We start from the raw sequence: 24412 nt of genomic DNA on the forward strand, positions 1-24412 counted from the left end.
TTCTTTTTTTAACCTTTTTTTTAATTTTAATTTATTGATTTATTAATAATTATTAACCTGTGATTGTCAAAAAAAGTTACGATAAATAATAATTCAATAAAAAAATATGAAAAAATATCAGAAGTTATTAATGAGATAGAATTTTATGTACTTTTCATTTTAAAAAAAAAAATGTGTATAAGTAATTTAATAGGCGTACAACGAGCCTTCAGTAAGAAATATAATTTGTTTACATCAAAAATGAATTTAAATGTCAGGAAAAGATTTTTGAAAGTGTATATTTGGAGTGTCGCTTTACATGGAAGTGAAACTTGGGCAATCGGAGTATCTGGGAAGAAAAGATTAGAAGCTTTTGAAATGTGGTGCTATAGGAGAATGTTAAAAATCAGACGGGTGGATAAAGTGACAAATGAAGAGGTATTGCGGCAAATAGATGAAGAAAGAAGCATTTGGAAAAATATAGTTAAAAGAAGAGACAGATACTAAGGCCACATACTAAGGCATCCTGGAATAGTCGCTTTAATATTGGAAGGACAGGTAGAAGGGAAAAATTGTGTAGGCAGGCCACGTTTGGAGTATGTAAAACAAATTGTTGGAGATGTAGGATGTAGAGGGTATACTGAAATGAAACGACTAGCACTAGATAGGGAATCTTGGAGAGCTGCATCAAACCAGTCAAATGACTGAAGAAAAAAAAAAACGCGGTGTAATGAATGCGATTCTGATATTCAAATTAATTCCGTATGAAAATTTAAGAAAATTAGTTGAAAAACAGCAATAAAAATTAATATATATTCATTACATTCCAAAGAGTTTTAACCCCTCCTCCACCTCACAGTAAAACTCTGTTTTCGTTATCTTCATCTATTCCTGTTCATATTTTTATCAAGATACAGACTATTCGTCTTTTTTTATTTTTACAAACGGCTTTTATCTTCCGGTTAGCGTCTTTTTTACGTGAAACGTCTTTAAAATCACACCGAAACATACGGGTACCAGAACAGAAATTTGTAGCGTAACGAAAAGGTCTATATCGTCCTGCCTTAATAACTCTCTAACTATTAATCTCAGAGACGTAAATGCGGTGTCATTTTTTATAACTTACGTAGTCAGCTCGCCGATATGACTTGGAGTTTGCGTCACTGGTGAACGGGTTGGCGGGAAGGGGGCACAGCACAGATCGGCCAAAACTGCTGCTCTCGCTCATTTCCATTTAGTGTAGCTCACGACTTAGACGTGATAGCGCGGTGATTCGTGCGTTTGTCAACATATATCGATTTAAGTAATAATAAGTGTGTATTTTGGATAATATTTATGTGTAAAGAATTAAAGTAAACATGTAAAATGTATAAAAATTCAATATATCAGTCCTACCCCGCGCAAAAGTCATCTGGAAATATAAATTACGCATATCGTTGGAAAGGGGAGGTTATACGCAAAGGTACCCCAATGTCTGGTGCGAGCAAGCGAGACTGTTTCGAGAGCGTCGCAGAGTTGGCAGTGAACGACGCCGACGGCCCGAGCATCTCTACTGCTGCTGTATCCGTCTACGAGTTGAACGGCGTAATCGGGAAAGTCACGCGACATTTTACCAGCTTTTCTTTTTTACTGTAGAGTGATTGCTTCGATTTTTCTTTCTACTGTTAGATACAATAATGTTTTTGTTTGTCCTTCTCCAAATTCGATATAACTTTTCTTGTAACATTTTCCTAGTTATCTATTGCACATTTCAATATAATTTTCAGGCTGTTCGTTTCCCATTGTTTCACTTACCTTCATTATATCTTTATAGGAATTAGTAAAGCGTCTTTGTTCTGTGATGTTGTTTACTAGTTTTTTCATATAAGCTTATAATCCATAAAAAATAAAATATCTTATTATTTCACTGTAGACTCCTAGAAAATTATTAACGAGAAGTTCTGTACTAAAAAACTTTGTACTATAAAATATTTTTTCAACATTTCATAGATTGTATGTTTCTAAAATTAATCTTATATAAAAAAATTCTTTGTTAGTATTTTAATCATTTATACTATTAAATATAATGTTTATATTTTTGGATTTGTAATTAAAAAACATCTTTCAGGTAAATTCATCTTACGATATTTTTCATTTTTCTTATAAATAAATGAAGAAATAATAATAGTAAAAAAACAAATCCAGATGTTACGGTAGGTCTTAATATTTTAATAAATTTAAATAGTTATATCCAATGAGTTAAAATACATATTAAACTTCGTTTATTTTGTCAACATAGTATTAACATAATTTCTTAACACCGATGTAGTTGTCGTTGATAGCGATGATGGTAATGACGCGAATAGACTAACGAGAGAGTGATAGAATGGAAGTTCTCAAAATATCCTGGACTCTAGTAGTGAATTATATAGGTTGGGTAGGACAGAACTGAATCCTACAATTATTATATGAATAGGAATACGTCTTAAAACTAAAACGAGCCGTTTCACTAGTGGAGGTGGTATACCAACGATGTTTTCAGTATTCCATACGCGTTACTAAGTGTCGCGTGTTTTGTGTGTGCGCGCTATACGTTCTGTACAATGTTCCGCGATAATGCAAGAAATACTGTATCATGTTTCTTAAATTCATTATTGAAAAAGGTGAGAAAATAATTCATTTGTAAAATTAATTTTTTTTTGTATGTGTTTATCGAATGTAATATATTGGAATGTAACATATTTGAGTAATACCGTTATAAAATTAAACGAAAGAATATTTTCTGGAGTTTTTTTAATATCATTACTATTACTACGAAAAAACGCCTTATTTTATGTTATCTAAATTTTTGAATCGGAAATATATTATATATTTTTATTTTTTGTTCTTGATATCAAAGATTTTTATCGTCAACAATAACTCTTACGGGTCAGGCTTACGTTTCTAGAGAAGTTCTATCGAGAAGTTTCTTATGAATAAATTGTATACATAACACGTTTTTAAATTATATCTCATTTATTTAAAGTAATTCAGCTTAAATTTCAATTTACCATTCAGTCATAAAAATATTATAATAAAACCTTACGTTTCGTAAATCGGTGGAATAAACTAAACCCAAAAATATTGGTTTTAAAAAAATAATAATTATATTTTTTATACTTTCAGCCATTAATGGTAAAATATTTAAAGAAAAAAACCGTAACGTCAGCCTTTTGAGCCTGGGAAAGTTATAAATAAATTACTTAATTTACTCTATTTTTAACGACTTCTGTTTAAATTGTTTAAAAAAAGTTCAATTTAAAAATGAACTAGCGCAAGTGTAATTGTAATATATTTTAATTGCGTTGTCGTGCGTGGCTTTCACATTAATTCATAGATTATTTTTCTGAATAAAATTACATCGCATTAAAAAAAAGAAAAAAATAATAATTGCTTGATATAGACAAAAAAATAATTCTTTTTATTTCAACAAAATTTTAAGTTATGTTAATTAATTTTAATTTTAAAGCCTGAGCTCATATTTACTCAAAAAAATGTCGTGGTAAAATTTACATATTTTTTTTATTAATATTAATTTATTACCAAATCGTAATGAAATAAGATTTAATATTTTTGTTTATAGTCGCATCAACGATTAAAGTCATTACCGATTTATCAGCGTAATGTAATTGTACCGGTAAAAGTTCTGTGTTGAACAAACTCCGACCATTCCTTAGACGTGTTGTTAATTGAAATCCAGTCACCAAAGAATACCGGTATCCACGATGTAGTATTCAAATCCGAATAAAAGCGGCTACCTATATTACGATTTGAACCTGAGAACTTCCGTTTCGAAATCAACTGATTTACGAGCTTACCACTAAGCCAACCCCATGATTTATTTATTCTAATTGTTTTGAACATTGCTAAAAACGTTTTTTTTTTAATTTCATTATAATTTTTCATTAGCTCTTTATTGGAAATTTAATTAATAACGATGAACGAATAGTTTCATGATTTAATCTCTATAAATTTTGAATTTAACAAATTTCAAGGGAAATCACCGATTTTATCTAGAAATTAATAATAATTTCATTGTTGTTTTTTAAATGCGAGTGGTACGTCGAAATAATTCTTTATGAACTTTTAACCAACTAGCTTTATAAAAAATGTAATCTGCTCGTCCTTATCCGTTTAGTTATGGAGACAATCTAAAATCTTACTGAATTGTACACACAATTAAATTTACTATAAAAAAATTTTAAAACAAAACTTTGTTTTATTTTTGTAATAAAAAAATTGCAACTGAATTTATAGAAAGATTGTCTTTTTGCGTTCATTTTTTTATTATATGCAAAAAAAGGATTAATCAGTAAACTGACTGATTCTGAGAACAATGTCGTAAATATTAATTTTTACTTTTAGTCATTAATAAAATATTTTTTTGATAATCATTGTCATGTCGATATGTGTACATAAAATTTAAAAATGTTTGTTATATTCCATTATTTTATAAAACTTAAATATTTAAGACAAACAAATTGTTCATAATCATTCTAAAATCATAATAGAATTTCGGAATTGCATCATATGACGAACGTGATCTCTAACTGAGGTTATGCACCTACGTCCACTCAGAATTCATGGCTGACCTTCATATATCTTTCTGTTTCAAGTATTCTAACCTCCGTTACTTTTTTACATGTAAATTATTTATGTATTTATTAAGACGGGTTGTCTTATTTTTAATCGTAAACTTTCGTTTTTTAATATAAAATTATTATATTAAGTTATCCTTCAATCTTAATATTAGGCTAAATAAAACTTCTATAATATTAAATATACTAATACAATTATTAAGATAATAATTCAGTAATTTTTATAATAATAATATTAGAAATTTCGTAATTTTTCTTTTTATTTATTCGGTAAACACTATTTTTTTAATTATATAATTTATTTTATATAAGTTTTTTAGTCCATTTTTTATTAGCGATGCTTGAAATTCAAGTATGGATGTCTTGAAATTCTAGATCAAGAGAAAGATCCAGTATCTGGTTTAGAATAGTCTGAAGTAATACATTTTCCAAATTTTATAGAGTCAGTTATGAGTAGAGCTTACCAAATTTTAAAATAAAAAAAAAATTGTAACTATTTCTGCAATATACTGTTAAAATTAATGAATTTATTTAATTCTTGGAAAATTAAGTTCGACGATTAATCATCATCGGTGATCCTTCCCCTCACGCCTGACTGCTGGTGACTCGTTCAAATCCCGCTGACAATTTCCCGCCGTAGCTCACGGTCTTCTGCCATTCGAATCAATGTGCCTAACGTTTCTCCAGTCGCCTCTTCAATTTGATTCAGCCATCTTTTCGGCGGTCTTCCGCGTGACATGCTGCCCACGATTTTTCTTTGTACGACTGGCTTCTCAAAACTTTCGCCGGTTCTACGGACTATATGGCCGCTGGAAGCAAAGCAAACAACTTCCTTTACATACCTATATACCCAGCTCGTTTATAATCGAGTTGTTCGGCCTCTTTTCCGTCCACGCAACGCTGAGCGTTCTTCTGTAGGCCCGCATTTCGAACGCATCTGTTCCTTCCGGTCTTCATCTTTATGGTTCAGATCTCAACGCCGTATAATTCTGGGAAGACTACTTGGAAGTCGGAATTAATTCTTAATGCCGGAATAATATATTATTGTTTTAATCTGAGTTTACGAGTTATTTACTTGAATTTACCCGCAAAAAAACATCGAAATGACCTACACCTATACAGAGTTATTCGTTTAATGTTACCGACGCTTTCTGAGCTCATTTTACTTGCAAAAATTATGAAAAAAGTCAATATAAACATAGGTCCGGATACGTTTCATTAGCGAGTTACGGTCAGTGAAAGATTTCGCCCTGATTCCTGGGCAAATAGTGTAATAAAACCGTACTGAAAATCTAAAAACCCAAATTAAGGGGCAAACTTGATGATTTTTTATTGCTTTTCACCGGAAAAATTGAATAAAACAGGTTTCAAAACCATATTAGCAGTAGTTTTCATAATAAGCCGACATAAAACAGAAATATTTGTTGTTTAAAGACAGGTTTTTTTACGTTTGTAATACAAAAACTTTGTTAAATAATTGATAAATGCGTAAAATTTATTACCAAACCTTGTAGAGAATTTAATCCTCAGATAATTTATGTAAAATAGCTTAATAAAAAACAAATGCAAGATCAAGAAATTTGATTTTATTATTAACAGTTACCTAAGAAAATTTTTAAAGGTTATTAACTGCAGAAAATCAAGTTAACATTCAATTGATACATTGTTAAAAAAAAAATGTAATTGATACATTTAAATAAAGTTTACAGTAAATTTTCAAAAATCTGTTCATCTATTTCAATATATTTGGCTGCACGCTTTCGGATTGCTAACGGTGCTCTCCGCAATTCTGCATGACTTTTGTTAATTTGTGTGACAGCATCTTTCCTTTCTTTTTCCTGTTTTTCCTCAGGTAATTACCGTTCAGATAATACTTCAAAGGACGAATGAGGATGATATCTACAAGTGTAAATGGAGTGTAGTCTTGTACAGTCTCAGTTCAACCGTTCCTTAGATGTGTGGTTAATTGAAACCCAACCACCAAAGAACACCGGTATCCACGCTCTAGTATTCAAATCCGTGTAAAAATAACTAACTTTACCGTGCGAAAACCCGAGTAACCAACCCTTCACGCGTATAACTTTTCTCTTCTATACAATACTTTAAATCCAACCCCACATATAAAAATCTAACGTTGTTAGACCAGGTGATCTTGGTGGCCAGGAGCGTGGCCTGCTGCGGCCAATCCATCGCTCTAAAAATTGATTATTTAAGTACGCCGACACGGCAGGTGAAAAGTGGGGAGGCGCACCATCGTGCTGAAAGTACGCAATATCTTGATTCCTCATGATGGTTCTTCATGAATAAAGCTCATACGGGCCTTTAATGTAATGAACATCCAGTTTATACGCGTTAAATGGACTAAAAAAAATGAAAAATTTCTTCAAAATGTTTAAGTAGGCAATTTAATTTTTTTATAAAAATAATCTTTCATTAAAATAAACAGGAAAAAAATGTATAACATAACTACCAGAAGAACTTCAAAATCAGTCAGTTTACTAAAGAGTAAGATTTAAATATAAATAAACGTAGAATTGGGTCAGATAAATAAACTACTTTCTGATGTCTGTTAAAAGTGTTCGATTGTTTTTTGCTAAATTAAATAGAAATACTTCTTTTTTTTTCTTAAAAGAGGGATTTTAAAAGACGTATAATTTAAAATTTAAATTTTTTAAATATTTAGTATTGTTGAAATACTGTATTGTTTGAAGACATATTTACTTGTATAATTACTTTGTTCTTGTAAATTTGTATTCGCAAATAGGTTTAAAACTGGTTCATCCGTTAATTGTAGAGAAAGATTATTTTTTTAAATTATGTATACAAATAATTTTTTTCTACATTATTGCGTAACCAAAAGTTATTAAAGAATGTTAGTTTAAAATATTCTATATTAAAAAACTAACTTATTTTTAAAAGAATTAATTAAAAAAAAGAAATATATATTTTCCTTAAGATTTATTTGCTATAGTAACATTTCTGCGTAATCTTCTCAGATTTATGTTTGGTGGTTGAGTTTCAATTAACCACACATCTCAGAAATGGTCAACCTGAGACTGTACAAGTACACTTCATTTACACTCATACATATCATCCTCTGAAGTAATCCTGACGGCGGTTCCGGAGGCTAACAGGAAAAAAATGTATGAGTGCTAAACAACTTTCTGTTGATAACTATTCGCAGTTATTTTTTACCATCTACCAACATGTACTGTTATTTTCTTATTCGTTTTTTCAGGTGTGTCAATCTAAATATAAATACTTAATTTTTTTTTTGATAGTTTTATTTAACATTCGGTCACCACCAGATTTATTCTAGGTTAATAATAATAATAATATATAGTTGTAAGCTTAATTTTGTTGTTTTGGAACGCTGTAATAAATAACAGTTACGAAGACGTGTAATAAGGCTAAATTTATATCGGTTGTAATTTTTAAAAAGTGAATTTTTTTACTGATTTCTTAATTTCTTAATTTTGGTCAGAGTAGTTCATATGTTAAACAGATCACGTGTTAGGATAGCGAAGGTTATTTTTCGTCTTCACAGAAGGGAAAAAGGGCATGCACGCTTGACTGTATGGCAGTATAAATGCATTTTCTTTTTGTTCTCTTTCCGCCAAGTATAAGATTAGTTTAATCATTATTTTTTCTTGTCATAATTACGAAGAAATAATGTTGCTGTTTTTCTCCTATGAGCAGAGTCAGTAAATCCAACAGAAGACATATATTAATTTTTTATTTTACAATATTTGTCCCACTCTTTCTGTTAACTGTGAAGCATGCAAATCACCAGAACTACAAGAGATCTCAGTAAGCTTCCTTTTATCGAGAATAGTAATGTTCGTTACACAACCTATCCCCACTGGTGAACTGAGGCAAGGTTTACTTCAAGGATAAAATCATTTGCAATTAGGTGAAGTTCGTTTGAAACAGCATATTCAGATAACCGTTAAATACGTCACATTACTACTATTCCGTACTCAGGCATGATATGATTGTTATTTATGAGAATTTTATTCGGTATTAAAAACGATCAGATCGCATCACAATATATATATACTTTATTACTTATCGAAGTGTATAAAGCTTAATTGACACGCAAGGTGGAAATGAATTGCTGAATCGGTGAGGAAGCTCAAGGATAACGTAACAAACTGAGCCTGGCATCTATCTACTTTAAATTGAAATCTAATAATGTGGTAAATAAAGATGGTACACCGATTTATAATACGAAAGAAGATAGGTGGGTGGAATATATTGAAGAGTTATACGGAGGAAAATAGAAATTGGTGTTATAAAGGAAGAAGAGGAAGTCAAAGAGGATGAAAAGGGAAATACAATACTGAGATTTGAATTTAATAGAGCATTAAAGGATTTGAATGGCAGAAAGGCTATTGGGATAGACGGGATACTTGCAAAATGACTGCGCAGTGCAGGTGAGGAAGCGATAGATAAATTATACAAACTGATGTGTAATATTTACGAACTGAGTTCCGTCAGACTTCAAAAAGAGTGTTATTGTCATGATAACAAAGAAAGCAAGAGCAGATAAAGAATACAGAATAATAAATTTAACTACTCGTACATTAAAAATTTTAACTAGAATTCTGTACAGAAGAATTGAGAATAAAAGAAATGTTAGGAGAAGACCAATTTGGTTTCAGGAAACGAGTAGGGACAAGGGAAGCAATTTTAGTGCTCAGATTAATAGTAGAAGGAAGATCAAAGAAAAACAAACCAACATACATGGCATTTATAGACTTAGAAAAGGCATTTAATAACGTATACTGGAATAAATTGTTCAGCATTTAAAAAAAATTAGGGTTCAAGGATAGAGAAAGAAGAACAATTGCTAAGATTTAGCAGAACCAAACTGCAAAAATAATAATTGAAGATCATGAGAAAGAACCCGTAATAAAAAAGGGAGTCCGATAACGATGTTCCCTTTCCCCCTTACTTTTTAATCTTTACATAGAACTAGCAGTTAATGATATTAAAGAACAGTTTAGATCCGGAGTAACAGTGCAAGATGAAAAGACGAAGATGCTACGATTTGCTGATGATATAGTAATTCTAGCTGAGAGTAAAAAAGATTTAGAAGAAACAGCGAATAGCATGGATAAAGTCCTACGCAAGAACAACCGCATGAAAATAACAAGAACAAAACGAAAGTAATGGAATGTACGTATTAGAAATAATGTAGATGGACCACTGAATAAAATAGGAAGAGAAAAGATTATGGATATAGAAAAATTTTTCTATATCTATAGAAAATTCTATTATTTCTATAGAAAAGTAGAATTAGTAAAGATGGATGAAGTAGGAGCGATATAAAATGCCGAATAGCACAGGTGAAACGAGCTTTCAGTCAGAAATATAATTTTCTTGCATCAAAAATTAATTTAAACGTCAGGAAAACATTTTTGAAAGTATATGTTTGGAACGTAGCTTTATATGGAAGTAAATCTTGGACGATCGAAGTACTGAGAAGAAAAGATTAGAATCTTTTGAAATGTGATGCTGTAGGAGAATGTTAAAAATCAGATGGATGGATTAAAGTCACAAATGAAGAGGTGTTTTGGAAAACTGATGAAGAAAAATTCATTTACAAAAATAGCGTTAAAAGAAGAGACTTACTTATAAGCCAAATATTAAGGCATCCTGGTATAATCGCTTTGATATTGAAGGAACAGGTAGGAGGGAAATATTGTGCAGGCAGGTAACGTTTGGAATATGTAAAACAAATTGTTAGGGATGTAGGATGTAGTGGGTATACCGAGACAAAATGAATGGCACTAGATAGGGAATCTTGGAGAGCTAAATCAAACCAGTCAAATGACTGAAGATAAAAAAAACCATATATTTGTTGTAGGAATACTTTCTCCTATATGTTTCGCCGCATCAATGTATCTCCATTATCAGCCAATGAAAATTATCCACATCACGTTTCGTCAATTTTATTTACATAAAACACATAACATCACCCAACAATGTAAATATTAAAGTATATATTTACAAAAAGTTGCAAAATTGCCGTTTTATCCGGTCTAAGTTTAGGCCTGAACTCATTAAAATTGTACTAACCTTTATCTTTTACTGCCAGTGCAGAAAACATGTTGTCAGATTTAAAATTTGTTTGTTCATTTATGAATATCATAAAATGATTTTTTGTTTTTATATATTTGTAAACTTTTCCACGAATTCATTTTATTACAAGCTTTTATTACCTTCAAAGTTTTACCAATTACATTATATTCATGTCCCGTATTCAAAATATGCCGGGCATAATTTGATTGTTTTGGGTGATTCAATCGTATAGCAGCTACATGTTGTTTGTAACTATTTTTAAAATTTATCGTTTACCCAATATATTTATATATATGACACGATTCACAAGTGATTTTATGTACACCAGAACCGTTGTCCTTATTTTTTTGTATCAGTATTTATGTTAATTTCCATTTATAAATTATTAATCGTTTTCAATGCTATTTGCGGCCAATTCCTTTTCTGAATAAATTTGTGATTTTATAAGTTTCAGGATTTCATAATTAAAGAGGATTTGTTTTTCTCCCTTATATTACTATTCTGCGAGCTTAATTGTGTCTATTTATTTATAGGTAATTGATTGTTCAATTTTATTTTTATTTTTTTGCATAGTTTGTTAAATCGTGTCTGCACAAAGAAATTAAACATTGTTACTTGCTTTATGTATTTAAATTCAAATTCAAAATTTGCCCGGCTTATTGGTAATTTTAATGTTCTATTAAGCATAGCTCTATAGGCCGACAATTTTTGGCCTGTCAGTATTGCTTACATGAAGCACGTAGCGATTCTTTATATAAGTGTAAAGCAAGCGTGCTTTTTGTAAATTTTTCTTTAATATGCGATGTTACGTGTAAGACTGACTGTACGTGTTGTGGATAATTTTCATTTCCCGATGATGCTGATACATTGATGCAGCGAAACATGTAGGAGTAAATATTCCTGCGACAAATATATCGTAAGACAGTAATAAAAATTATATACGTGATTTTTTTTTGTTACTAAAAACACATGTATATATAGCATGTTTATAAATATATATATACACTATACGATAAAAAGTGCTGATCAAAAAATTAATATATATATGTATATATACACGGTACATTAACTCTACTTTAATTGAACAATTCTTACGCGAAGCAATACAAATTAGTAATAATGGTATTAACTTGAGTATATTTCCGTCGAAAATATGATGTTAAATTTTGGATCCATTAAAAATGCTAATCATAACTTCATGGTACAAATATTGTGCAACAGATCTTTGATTAACGCCAGAAAATATGGATCGTGAAGATTAATAATTAGTAAAATTAAGAAACTTAAGAATTTCATACTTTTATAAAATTAGCATTATTAGTAAAATTTTGGAAAGTTCAGTCGACGCGCAAGGTGGGGATGGATTGCTAGAACTGACGGGTTTTTTCTATCCACGATGTCCTGTTGGGGTACAGTATTCTCTCGGCTGAACTATGACGAGTGCCAATTACTACTTCAAACACCTCAGGTAGAATTACTGCGCATCTATGTTTATGCTTTTTAAACTTTAACGAGTAATACGCTATTCTTCAATCTTAACATATTTTTGTGACGAAGTATTTCCGAGGGATTAAATATTACAGATAGGAAATGTCTGAAAGAATTTCTAAGGGGATTTACAGTAAATTGAACTCTCTGTTTAGTTGAAATTCATAATCTCTATTACATAAGAAGTGGCAACTGTTGGAATCGCTATTCGATCCATCGACTATGTAAACAGTAGATACGGGTCGATGATAATATATAATATATTGCGTCTTGCAACGCGAAGAATACATCATGAACACAAATTGTGATGAAGGACTAATATGCATATGAGAGACAATTATGTAAAAAAATATATATGTTTGAAATTTGATTGTATGACGTATCGTAATAAGTTTTAAAAATTGTATTCTTAATAATGTAAAAAAAAAAAATTGTTAGACATAGAATCTCTTCGATTTAGTTGTGTTAAGCATCATAAATTTTTTAAAAATTGTTCATAGCTAATGAAAAGAAGCCTCTTTTGTTTACTTTTACTTTCAATTTAACTGGACTTAATGTATGGTAATCATTATTATACTGTTTGTTAGTTCAAGGTCAGGTTTTATTCAGTATTCTGCAATCTAGTCTTTGTCTATCAAATTAGCTTCTTAACTAAAACCTTTCTGACCGTGAAATTTTAGTGTAAAATTAATATTGTACCTAATTACATTCGTTATTGTTAAATTACAATCGTGTATGATGGTAATGCAATAATTTGAAAGTTCTAAGATTTTACAGAAAAAAAGTAATTTTTTTATATATTCGCTTTAACATCCGATTTAATGATTTTGATATCGACAAAACGGATATAATTCTACGTTTTAGATTTCCAAATTGGCACATACGATTTAAATATCATAATAATTCCAAAGTGTCCGTTCTTATATCTTCTGTTACAATCTAACATAACTGAATTTTTATTATAAAGTGTATATCCGTATGGTCTGTACATATTATTCTATTTCGCTGTACGATATTGAATTTAACGGAACTTTACTATTAGAAGGTGAAATCAATTTATTTCTCAAGCGTTGTTGTCCGAACCAAGCGGTCAGTTGTATTGTTACTGTTGTAGATGGTTCGTTCTAGATCGTGGGAAAGACCTTGCCAGTAATACGTTGTCCTTCCTAAAATTGCTGAATATTATTTTTAAATAAATAAATGTTTGAAAAATATATATATAGGTATTTGCCTACTTCAAATTTTAAATTTCCCATTCATTTTTGTGACTGCCCGACTGTCTAAAACGGAGTGTAATGTATTTATATGTACGTATGGTTGGGTGTTTGTTCCACCGTGGCAGTTCAATGGCAGAACCGATTAAGATGTATGGCCCCGCGTTGGTATCCTTAAGTTACCGAAAGTGTCATAGGCTACATAAATATATATATATATATATATTTATACACCAGTCGGTCAGGGCTCGCTTCGCTCGCCCGACTGTCTAGACAGGGGACTTCGCTTATTGGACTCCGATGATTTGTTATCCTCATAGTTGTTAGAATATTAAATATTTTATAGATATCTTTTTATTTCATTATTATATTTCTCTCACCATGCAACAGAAATATAATGAAGTAAGATCATTAATGTAAAATAATTAAGTAAAGTAAATTAAGGAAGTAAAATATAATTAAGTAAAATCTTGTGAAAACTTAATCATTAGACAACCTTAAACGCTTGCTATTTCTACAACCTAAAAAATATATTTAAACAAATTAAAATTGTTTGAAAGTTAATTGGTCACCCATTATTTAATTTAATTAAATACTGCATAATGATGTTTAGTCCTTTATTTCCCTAGTTTTTTCTTTTATTTAATTCGTCTTATTGTCGTTTTTACTTCCTTGTACGAAGTAAAGAAAGTATTGTGATCGCGAAAAATGTCGGTTTCCAGATTTCAACAGAAATGTCCATTTTGACCATCCCTAAATCCATTTTGACTAGTTTCGGTGTGACGTCTGTGCGTACGTATGTATCACGCGTAACTCAAAAACGATTTGCCCTAGGATGTTGAAATTTTGGATTTAGGGCTGTTGTAACATCTAGTTGTGCACCATCCCATTTTGATTGCAATCGACTGAACCAAAAGCATCCAAAAAAAATTTGGATTTTGGACTTTTTCTTAACTGCTGTAATAAGCCATCATTTAGAACTTTTCAACGATATGTCATAATGGTACTTATTTTCATCGGTTCCAGAGTTATAGCCAAATGAAATTTTAATTAATGAAATATTTGGATCTTAAAAGGGGAAGCCACATCAAATGGAATCAGACTTCATTTCCTTTTTTTTAAATTTAGAATGTTGATTTATTAGTAAATATTAACCTTTGACTGTGAAAAGATTTTTACGATAAATAACAATTGAATAATAAGAATAAAAAACAATATGAAAAAATATCAGAAGTTATTAATGAAATAAAATGTTATATACTTTTCATTTAAAAAAAATGTGAATATGTAATTTAATAGGCGTACAAGGAGGTCATGTGATGTCCACATCAGATTTTACTTTTTTAATTTTCACTATAATAAATAAATAAAATAATTTATAAAATTAAATTACCCGGGTTCGACCAGTCAGGTATCTTTTCACACGCTACCAGCGCTTCCACCGGGCTAATGACCATAGCTGTTGTGCCCGCTCTTTCACAATAAAAAAAAATTAATGTTCAAAAAAAGTTAATACTGCATTATTCATTATTACTTGCAAAGATCAGGATAAATCTTTCAGCAACTACTGTTTATTACTAGAATCACTTCCCGAAACAGTATCCTCTCCTGGTGGAACATTCTTACATCCTATCTTACTGTATGCGTGCGAATGAATGTATATATATATATATATATATATATATAGATTTTTTGGAACTCAAACGTCAAGAAATTAAAATGAAACAGGTAGTCAAAATTTTGACTCGCTGAAATAATGAAATACTTCTGATTTACAGTATAATTTCAGGAATTACTGTTGCGATCTAATCGAAAAAGAATTGTTTAGCTTTTACTGATAAAAATAGATGCAACTAGAAATAACGATCACAATTATATTATTATTTAATAATTAAAAAAAAAAAACCTGACAAACTATTTACAAAAATTAAATAAAATTCCCAAAATTAGGTGGCGATTTTAGTTGTTAAACGGTCATAACGAGTAGAAATTAATGAATTAATATAGAAAATCGTAACAATAGTAAAGATGAAAGGATATATTAATTACCAGAATAAACGAATTACCCCTCCTATAAAAGAATTACCCCTCCTCTATGAATCATGAGACCTTGCCGTTGGTGAGGGGGCTTGAGTGCTCAGGGATACAGAGTAGCTGGACCGAAGGTGCAACCATATCGGAGAGGTATCTGTTGAGAGCCAGACTAAGGAATGATTCCTGAAAGAGGGCAGCAGCTCTTTCAGAAGTTGTTAGGGACGTGAGTCAGGACGACTTAAACGGCCGTATCAACATCACTCAGTCCTCTGAGTACTGCGCAGCTGAAAGCAATGGAAAACTACAGCTGCTTTTTTTCCAAGAAAAATGTGGCACTCTGCATTTTCACATAGCAATAAATGGAAATGTGGTGCTATAGGAGAATGTTAAAAATCAGATGGGTGGATAAAGTGACAAATGAAGAGATATTGTGGCAAATAGATGAAGAAAGTAGCATTTGGAAAAATATAGTTAAAAGAAGAACAGACTTATAGGCCACATACTAAGGCATCCTGGAATAGTCGCTTTAATATTGGAAGGACAGGTAGAAGGGAAAAATTGTGTAGGCAGGCCACGTTTGGAGTATGTAAAACAAATTGTTGGGGATGTAGGATGTAGAGGGTATACTGAAATGAAACGACTAGCACTAGATAGGGAATCTTGGAGAGCTGCATCAAACCAGTCAAATGACTAAAGACAAAAAAAAAAAGAATAAACGATATTTAGAAACAATATAAGAAAGTACTTTCTTTTGTGTTTACAAAATAAAAATAAAAATAAATTAAAATCTAAGTTAACAACAATAATCTTTTAAATATATATTTTTAAACAGTATTGTTTTGAAAAATTCCAATTAAAAGCGAAAAGTTAGCTTAAAATCCAGCTAAGAAATTATTTAAAGAAAGACAAAGATAGTATGAACCAATCAAAGAAACAATAACCTTCCCCTCCTTTAAATTAAAATTTAAGTGAAAGGATAACGGTTCATTTATTTTATGATAGAAAATTTTATAAAATAGTGTTTAATAAATTTTAATTCTAAAAGGCTATCGGTCCCCAAACTGTGTTGTTCGACGATGAAATTTTATAATCGTTGTTAATAAATAAGTATCCCGACTAAATCCTGTTTATTTAAGAAATTTCTTTTAACTTCCGTCTGTAGTAAACTAATGCTGTGAACGGTTTCCAGGCAGAGATGGATCAGGGCCAATTTCATCGTTCTTTTATATTTATAATTAGAAAGCTGCTCTTTTATTCTTGTTCAATATTTCTTTTTTAGTTTAACTCGTGTAACCTATACTGTAATTATTCAATTTATAAATCAATTTACGTTTGCTTATGCTTTCAACGGGTGTAGTTTTATTTTTAGCGTTTTTAAAGTCAGACCTTTTCGTAGAAGTACCATCGGTAATGTTAAAGTTAAGTTGTTTAAGATTCTTTTTTCAATTTGGTTCTATTTAGAGAGCAGTTTCTCATTGTTGCCCGTACATTATCTGACAATAATGTTTGTTAATCCCAAGTAATATTGTTTTTCTTACAAACGCCTTACAAACTAAGGCGAGACAGAAACCGACTTTTCAAAGAAAAGTACGCTATTACTTTCGGTCGCACGGTGAAAGTGTGTAGTTAGAATTAATTTTATTTACGTTTTAAGGTATGGAATAAGAAAATACTATTCACTTAAATTGGGGTTTCCTTGTATATTTACAAGCCTATGTATAAATTTTATGACACGAAAATCTACAAAACTACTGGATGAATTTCATTGAAATTTAGATATGCTGTAATACTACATATGAAGTTATTCCTGTGAAAATTTGATGAAAATTGGTTGAGTCGTTCTTGAGTTACGCTTTATTTAAGATCGAAAACGTTTGAGCGGCGCAAGTTAAAAACGTGGTTCGTTATCGTGCTGCAAGTTGGAACGTTGACGTTTCTTTAACTGATGTATCTATTGTTAGCGATAGTAAACCCGATTAAAAATTATTAAAATATTAAAGCCAAATTAAATTAACAAAGATTTGATCTTGCGAAGATCAGCCCGAGAGCTTTTAAAATCTATCCTGGTTTCTTTAGTAAAACGGTTGAACCTTAATAAAATTAACTTCCTTTTAAGATTTTAGACCGAATAGCTTCCGGTTTGCTCTGGAAGATCATGCTTAAAAACTATCATATGGTACATAGGTTAAAATGAATCGGTAAATTATCCATCTGCGAGTGTACTTTTTTACGAAAATGTCTATAAGGATTTTATTTTTAGGGAATTATTTTTAATTAAAATAAGGTTATATCTATTTTTTTATTTCATAAGGCAGTTTTATGTTTTCTTATTAGTTTCTTTTTTTATGAAAAGTGTCAAAAATATTCACGTATTTCAACAAACTTACGGGAAATACTGCAAATCACTTTTAACTTTATTTCATGTACATATAAAATTGTTTAGTCCTCTAATTTTCACTAACGGGTAGATAAATTGATCAACTAATTCTACAAAACTTCATTGTTTCATCATCAAAATAGATAAAAGGTTTTCCAATCATGAATCTTTTTTTTAAATGATTAATTAAATTGACGTTATTTTTAATAGAAAAAGGATGGTGATGGTTGTGTTTTCTACTTTCTTGTACGAAGTAAAGGTACTGTATTCGCGAAAACATTCAGTTTGCAGATTTCAACGGAAATATCCATTTTGACCATTCCTGAATCCATATTGACTTGTTTCGGCGTGATTTCTGTACGTACGTATGTATCTCGCATAACTAAAAAACGATTACCCGTAGAATGTTGAAGTTTTGTATTTAGAACTCTTATAACATCTAATTGTGCACTTCACTTTTTGATTGCAATCGACATTTAGAATTGAATGTTATGTTGGTAATAACCGTGTATATTATATCTGATTATTTAATATCAATTGCAAATTATAATTTAGAATCACAATATTTTTGGATTTTCTTAGCAAAATCATCTAAAAAATGTATATTTATTTTTAAAGAATCATTTTATTTAGTTATTTGACAGAACAATAAACATGCTATGTTGTAGTAACTGTTCATTTTCGAATTCAATTCAATTTAAAGTAATTGTTGAAAATTATTTTATTAATGACAATTGAATTCAAATAATTTAAAAAAAAACTATTTGTGTTCACTAGAAAAGTAAACACAATTGCTAACATGTACAGGAACCAAACAGCAACAGTAATAATTTAAGAACATAAGAAAGAAGCCGTAATAAGAAAGGGAGTCCGACAAGGATGTTCCCTATCTCCGTTACTTTTTAATCTTTACATGGAACTAGCAGTTAATGATGTTAAAGAACAATTTAGATTCGGAGTAACAGTACAAGGTGAAAAGATAAAGATGCTACTACGATTTGTCGATGATATAGTAATTCTAGCCGAGAGAAAAAAGGATTTAGAAGAAACAATGAACGGCATAGATGAAGTCCTACGCAAGAACTATCGCGTGAAAATAAACAAGAACAAAACAAAAGTAATGAAATGTAGTAGAAATAACAAAGATGGACCACTGAATGTGAAAATACGAGGAGAAAAGATTACGGAGGTAGTAGAATTTTGTTATTTGGGAAGTAAAATTACTAAAGATGGACGAAGCAGGAGCGATATAAAATGCCGAATAGCACAAGCGAAACGAGCCTTCAGTAAGAAATATAATTTGTTTACGTCAAAAATTAAATATCAGGAAAAGATTTTTGAAAGTGTATGTTTGGAGTGTCGCTTTATATGGAAGTGAAACTTGGACGATCGGAGTATCTGAGAAGAAAAGATTAGAAGCTTTTGAAATGCGGTATTATAGGAGAATTTTAAAAATCAGACGGGTGGATAAAGTGACAAATGAACAGGTATTGCGGCAAATAGATGAAGAAAGAAGCATTTGGAAAAATATAGTTAAAAGAAGAGACAGACTTATAGGCCACATACTAAGGCATCCTGCAATAGTCGCTTTAATATTGGAAGGACACGTAGAAGGAAAAAATTGTGTAGGCAGGCCACGTTTGGAATATGTAAAACAAATTGTTAGGGATGCAGGATGTAGAGGGTATACTGAAATGAAACGACTAGCACTAGATAGGGAATCTTGGAGAGCTGCATCAAACCAGTCAAATGACTGAAGACAAAAAAAAAACTAGAAAAGTTTTTTTTTGATTTATAATTAGAATGATTTGTAAATTATTAATTTCAAAATACTTACGCTGTCCTTCAAATTTATATTTCTATGTAATCAAAGTGTAATTATCTTTAAAATGACATCTTTTTCTTTTTCTTATGGGGAAGTAATTCCGGTCGTAGAAAAATTATAGTACATAACTCGACTTGTAACACATATTACGCACTCGTGAAAATACGTAACTTTTTTAACTTGTGCCTAAACGCTTCTTACAACTCTTGTTACGTAATATACTATTCTAGATTAGTATTATTCGCATCTTTGTGAGTTACTGATTAACAACAGTATTAGATTTTTGGTGTGTCGTATAAATAAATAATAATTAAACTATTTCATTAAGTGAACTCCTGTATACTGGTTAAATAAAGTTTAACCAGTATAAGTTTAAATGAAGAACAGCAAAAAAAAAAAGTGTAAATGTAATTTAATAGGCGTACAAGGTAGTCATGTGGTAACAACATCAGATCTTTATTTTATTTTTAGACAAATTAATGTGTACAATCCCATAGAACAATAAATAAATGCGTTGAATGTCTATAACTGACTTGAAGAAGAGAAAGCCCGTTAGAAATTAACTCTTCTATATTCCATTTTATTCTGCCTGGTACCCTGTAACAACTGCCGATTGATGCTAATGTTAGATGAATTTTATTTTTTATAGAGCGCAAAAAAAATGCCATTCCTGATCTCGGGTTTCGACCTCAGAATCTCTCTTCGGATAAGAGAGAGAGAGACGTAACCACTCCGCCTAGGAGATGGGCTGTTATAATTTAATAAAATATTTTAATACCGTTTTACCTGATGGAACATTTACTTTCGAAACGATCGATTGTATGTGATTAATATAACTTTGATATCGATATAATTCTGGTATGACAGATCAAAAATAAGTAGCTTAAGGTTTTCATTGGAACTACAATCAACAGTTTATTTCAACCGGTACTTATTTGTTTAGTTTCCTGAATAAAGCTAGGAAAAAGTACCTTTAACGAATCTCTTGTCGATTGCTTTTTTTTTAAAAAAAACATCGAATTACTGTTTACGCTAAATAATAAAATACAAAAGGGAATCTCTTAACCTGAAAACGAAGACTTGTTTTTGATATTTTTTATAGAAAATAAAAATAATAGACCTTAAAATATGTATAAATAAATATTTGTATGCAATAGTAACACTAATTATTGCATTATTTTATAAAAGTAGTTCAAGATACGAATTGTTTTAACGTTTTGAAAAGAAAACGGAACTGAAGCAAATCACAAACATTACAGTAGTATTTCTTCATCAACATTAACATTAATGTTAGTAGGAACTCATTCTACACTGTTCTTCTTCGCTTTTTGAATGAAGATCAAAATACCAAACGAACCGGAAAATTTCAGTCGTTTTAAATCAAGAGAGAAAGTAATAAACGAAGTCTTTCTGCTTTGTTAGCAGTGTGAAGAAATTTTTTCTTACTAGAAAATTCAATAAAATTTCTAACGTATAATGGTTAAATAATTAGTTATTATTTTAATATTCTATCGGATTGTATGCAAAATGTGTTTATTATTTTTTAAATCCTTTCACCAAAATGAGGGTAATATTATGTATTTGAATGATATTTTTGTTTACATAGCTTTACCGATTTTTATATAAATAGGTATCAAATAATTGTACAGTGACAATACTGTATTTGTCATCTTTTGCGCAAATAAATATGAAGGGAGATAAATGCTATTTTATCTTAGCGGAAAAAAAATAAACTTAAGTTAATGAAGGTGTGAAAGCCGGAATAACCTGAATTTTTATTTTTTGTTTTGTTAGTAAGAAAATTATTTACATCGAGAGAGAATACATAAAGTCGGATATTGATACCCGAAAAACAGAATCAAAAAATTCTCCGACTACATATAAATTTATTAAAAAAAAAAAAAAAAAAAATAAGCACCAAATAGTTTTAGAACTTACCCGATTTTGTTCGTACAAATTTTTATTTCCAAATATATCACACGGTTTTTTTTAAAATTTTAATCATTTTATTATGCAATTATATAGTAAAATTCCTACACTATTAGAGAACAAATTACTAAAATAATTTAGGTCCGATTTTATCAACTTGATCAATAACGATTTTTTAAAACTTAAAATCTACTATTTAATTTATAATTGAAAAAAAAAATTCAAAATTCTTAGTGAAAATTAACGGGTCCCAATTGATTCCCTTCACATTATGACTTTTTTATCATTAAAATTATATTGTATTTGTAATAAAATCGCTAGAATAAAAATTTTTATTTTAAAACTCTGATGTGGACATCACGTGACTTACTTGTACGCCTATTAAATTACATATACACATTTTTGCGGCACTTCATTTAAACATATTTGATTTGAAAGTGAGATGTACGATCTTCCAATTCTTTAATGAAGCGGATAGTACACAATTTTATTGTAGTGGGTAGTACATTGCCTCACATTTTTCTGTGATGTCCGTATCAGCATTTTATATTAGTTTATATATATTTTTTTTTCACGTCGCTCAAGTAGTTAACTGGTGTAAGTGAGAACGTGTCTAATCCGTAACCATCCACACATCAGTTTTGAATCCGACTTCATATACATATATCTTTTATAACTTTTTTTTAAATTTTAATAAATAAATTATTAATCTCTGTAAAAATTTTTGAAATAAAATGAAAAGTACTTAAAATTTTATTTCACTAATAATTTCTGATTTTTTTTTTTTGGTATTTTTTTATTCTTATTATTATTATTGAATTATTATTTACTGTAATTTTTTTTATAATCAGAGGATAATAATTATTAATAAATCAATATATTTAAATTAGAAAAAAATTAAAAAAAGAAAAGGAAATGAAGTCGGATTCCAACCGATGTGCCGTCCCCTTGTAAGATCAAAATATTTCATTAATTAAAATTTTATTTGGCAATAACTCTGGAACCGACGAAAATAAGTACCACTTATAATATAGTTAAAAAGCTCTTAATGAGAGCTTATTACTGCAGTTAAGAAACAGTTCAAAATCCAATTTTTTGTGGATTTTGGGCTTTTATGGATACTGGGTTTAGTCGATTGCAATCAAAAGGGAAGGTGCACAACTAGATGTTACAACAGTCCTAAATCCAAAATTTCAACATCTTACGGCTAATCGTGTTTGAATTATAAGAGGTGCATACGTACATATATACGTACGTACAAACAGACGTCACGTTTAAACTAGTCAAAATGGATTCAGGGATGGTCAAAATGAATATTTCGATTGAAATCTGAAAACCGACATTTTTCGCGATCACAATGCTTCTTTTACTTCGTACAAGGAAGAAAAAGTTATTGTTCATTAAAAAAATAAATAAATATGTTTACTGAGATGCTTCCTTTTGCAATGGTCGAAAACCAAATCAAACGTAATTTACATAAATATTTGTGAAAATTTTCAATTTCGAGATACGATGAAAAACTGTTTAGAAATAATGTTAACTATCTTTCCACTCTAAATCTAGCCTGACTTCAAATTTTAAATAACTTAACCAGTACTTTCATCGTACGAAAACTTTTAATATTTAGGACCACTACATAAAGAATCAAAAGCTAAAAACGACAAAAACTACCTCTCTCTTTTTTGTAAATTTTTCAAAATCTATTGCCCCATATATTAAATTGTTTAATTATTGTCAAAGAATCTATGTCGAGCCAGTCTGAAGATGTTAATCGACACAGGTAAATGCATGTGCGTACATACGTACATAGATCTGGAAAATTTCTAAAACTTTTTTCTTATTTTTTGGACTAAGAAGTTCTTTAAACGTCGACAATTGCAAAAATCCAGATACCCAAATTTTCACAGACGGCTATCCTTCCATTTTTGCTATGCTCCTGCAGGAGCGGTAGAACTGCAGCCTGAAATGTATAAATTGTATTTTTTACTTGCTTATACGAAGTAAAGCAAGTATTGTGATCGTGAAAAATTTAGGTTTTCAGATTTCAACGGAAATATCCATTTTGACCATCACTGAATCCATTCTGACTAGTTTCGATGTGACGTCTGTACGTACGTACGTACGTACGTATGTGCGAACGAATGTATCTCGCATAACTCAAAAACGATTAGCCGTAGAATGTTGAAATTTTGGATTTAGGACTGTTGCAACATCTAGTTGTGCATCTTCCCATTTGACTGCAGTCGACTTGACTAAAAATGTCCAAAAAAAGTCCAAAATCCAAAAAGATTGAATTTTTACTGTTTCTTAACTGCAGTAATAAACCCTCATTGAGAGCTTATCAAGAACATATAGTGACACTTATTTCCATCGGTTCCAGAGTTATAAACAAATAAAATTTTAATTAATGAAATATTTGGATCTTACAAGTGGAAGGCACATCGGTTCGAATTCGATTATATTTCCTTTTTTTAATTTAAATATATTGATTTAATAATAATTATTAACTTGTGATTGTATCAAAGTTTTACAATAAATTATAATGCAATAACAAAAAAAAAAGAAAAAATCAGAAGTTCTTAATGAAATAAGATTTTATGTACTTTTAAAGACATGTATATATAATTTAATAGGCGTACAAGGAAGTCATGTAGTGTCCATATTAAATATTTTCAGAAAAGTAGTATGAGAAAAAATATATAAAAAAAAAACACTAACCGTATTTTATAAAGCAAAAATAAAAACCGATGAGGTTTAATAAACGGATTCCATAGATGTAGATAACATTAAACCAAATTTTCTATATGAAAAAATCGGGCTGAAAACCTATTTCCAGTCCGTTTGGCGTTCTACTGGACGGATC

General features: G+C 30.0%; 1 protein-coding gene across 2 annotated transcripts in view; it reads left to right on the forward strand.

Annotated features, from left to right (window-relative positions):
• The window catches only part of LOC142326625 (protein phosphatase 1 regulatory subunit 14B), a 632498-nt gene that overhangs the window by 20124 nt on the left and 587962 nt on the right, over positions 1-24412 (forward strand). The window contains exon 1 of one of the 2 annotated variants that reach the window (XM_075369220.1): positions 2492-2621. The exons of the other annotated variant lie outside the window; for it this stretch is intronic. Coding sequence (XP_075225335.1) covers positions 2562-2621 — 60 coding nt within the window. The 5' untranslated portion in view covers positions 2492-2561. Of the gene's footprint in view, positions 1-2491; positions 2622-24412 lie in introns of those variants that run through there. 2 annotated transcript variants of the gene reach the window in all.

This window comes from Lycorma delicatula, chromosome 6 (genome assembly GCF_047948215.1).
Source record: "Lycorma delicatula isolate Av1 chromosome 6, ASM4794821v1, whole genome shotgun sequence".
Taxonomy (NCBI): Eukaryota; Metazoa; Arthropoda; class Insecta; order Hemiptera; family Fulgoridae; genus Lycorma; species Lycorma delicatula.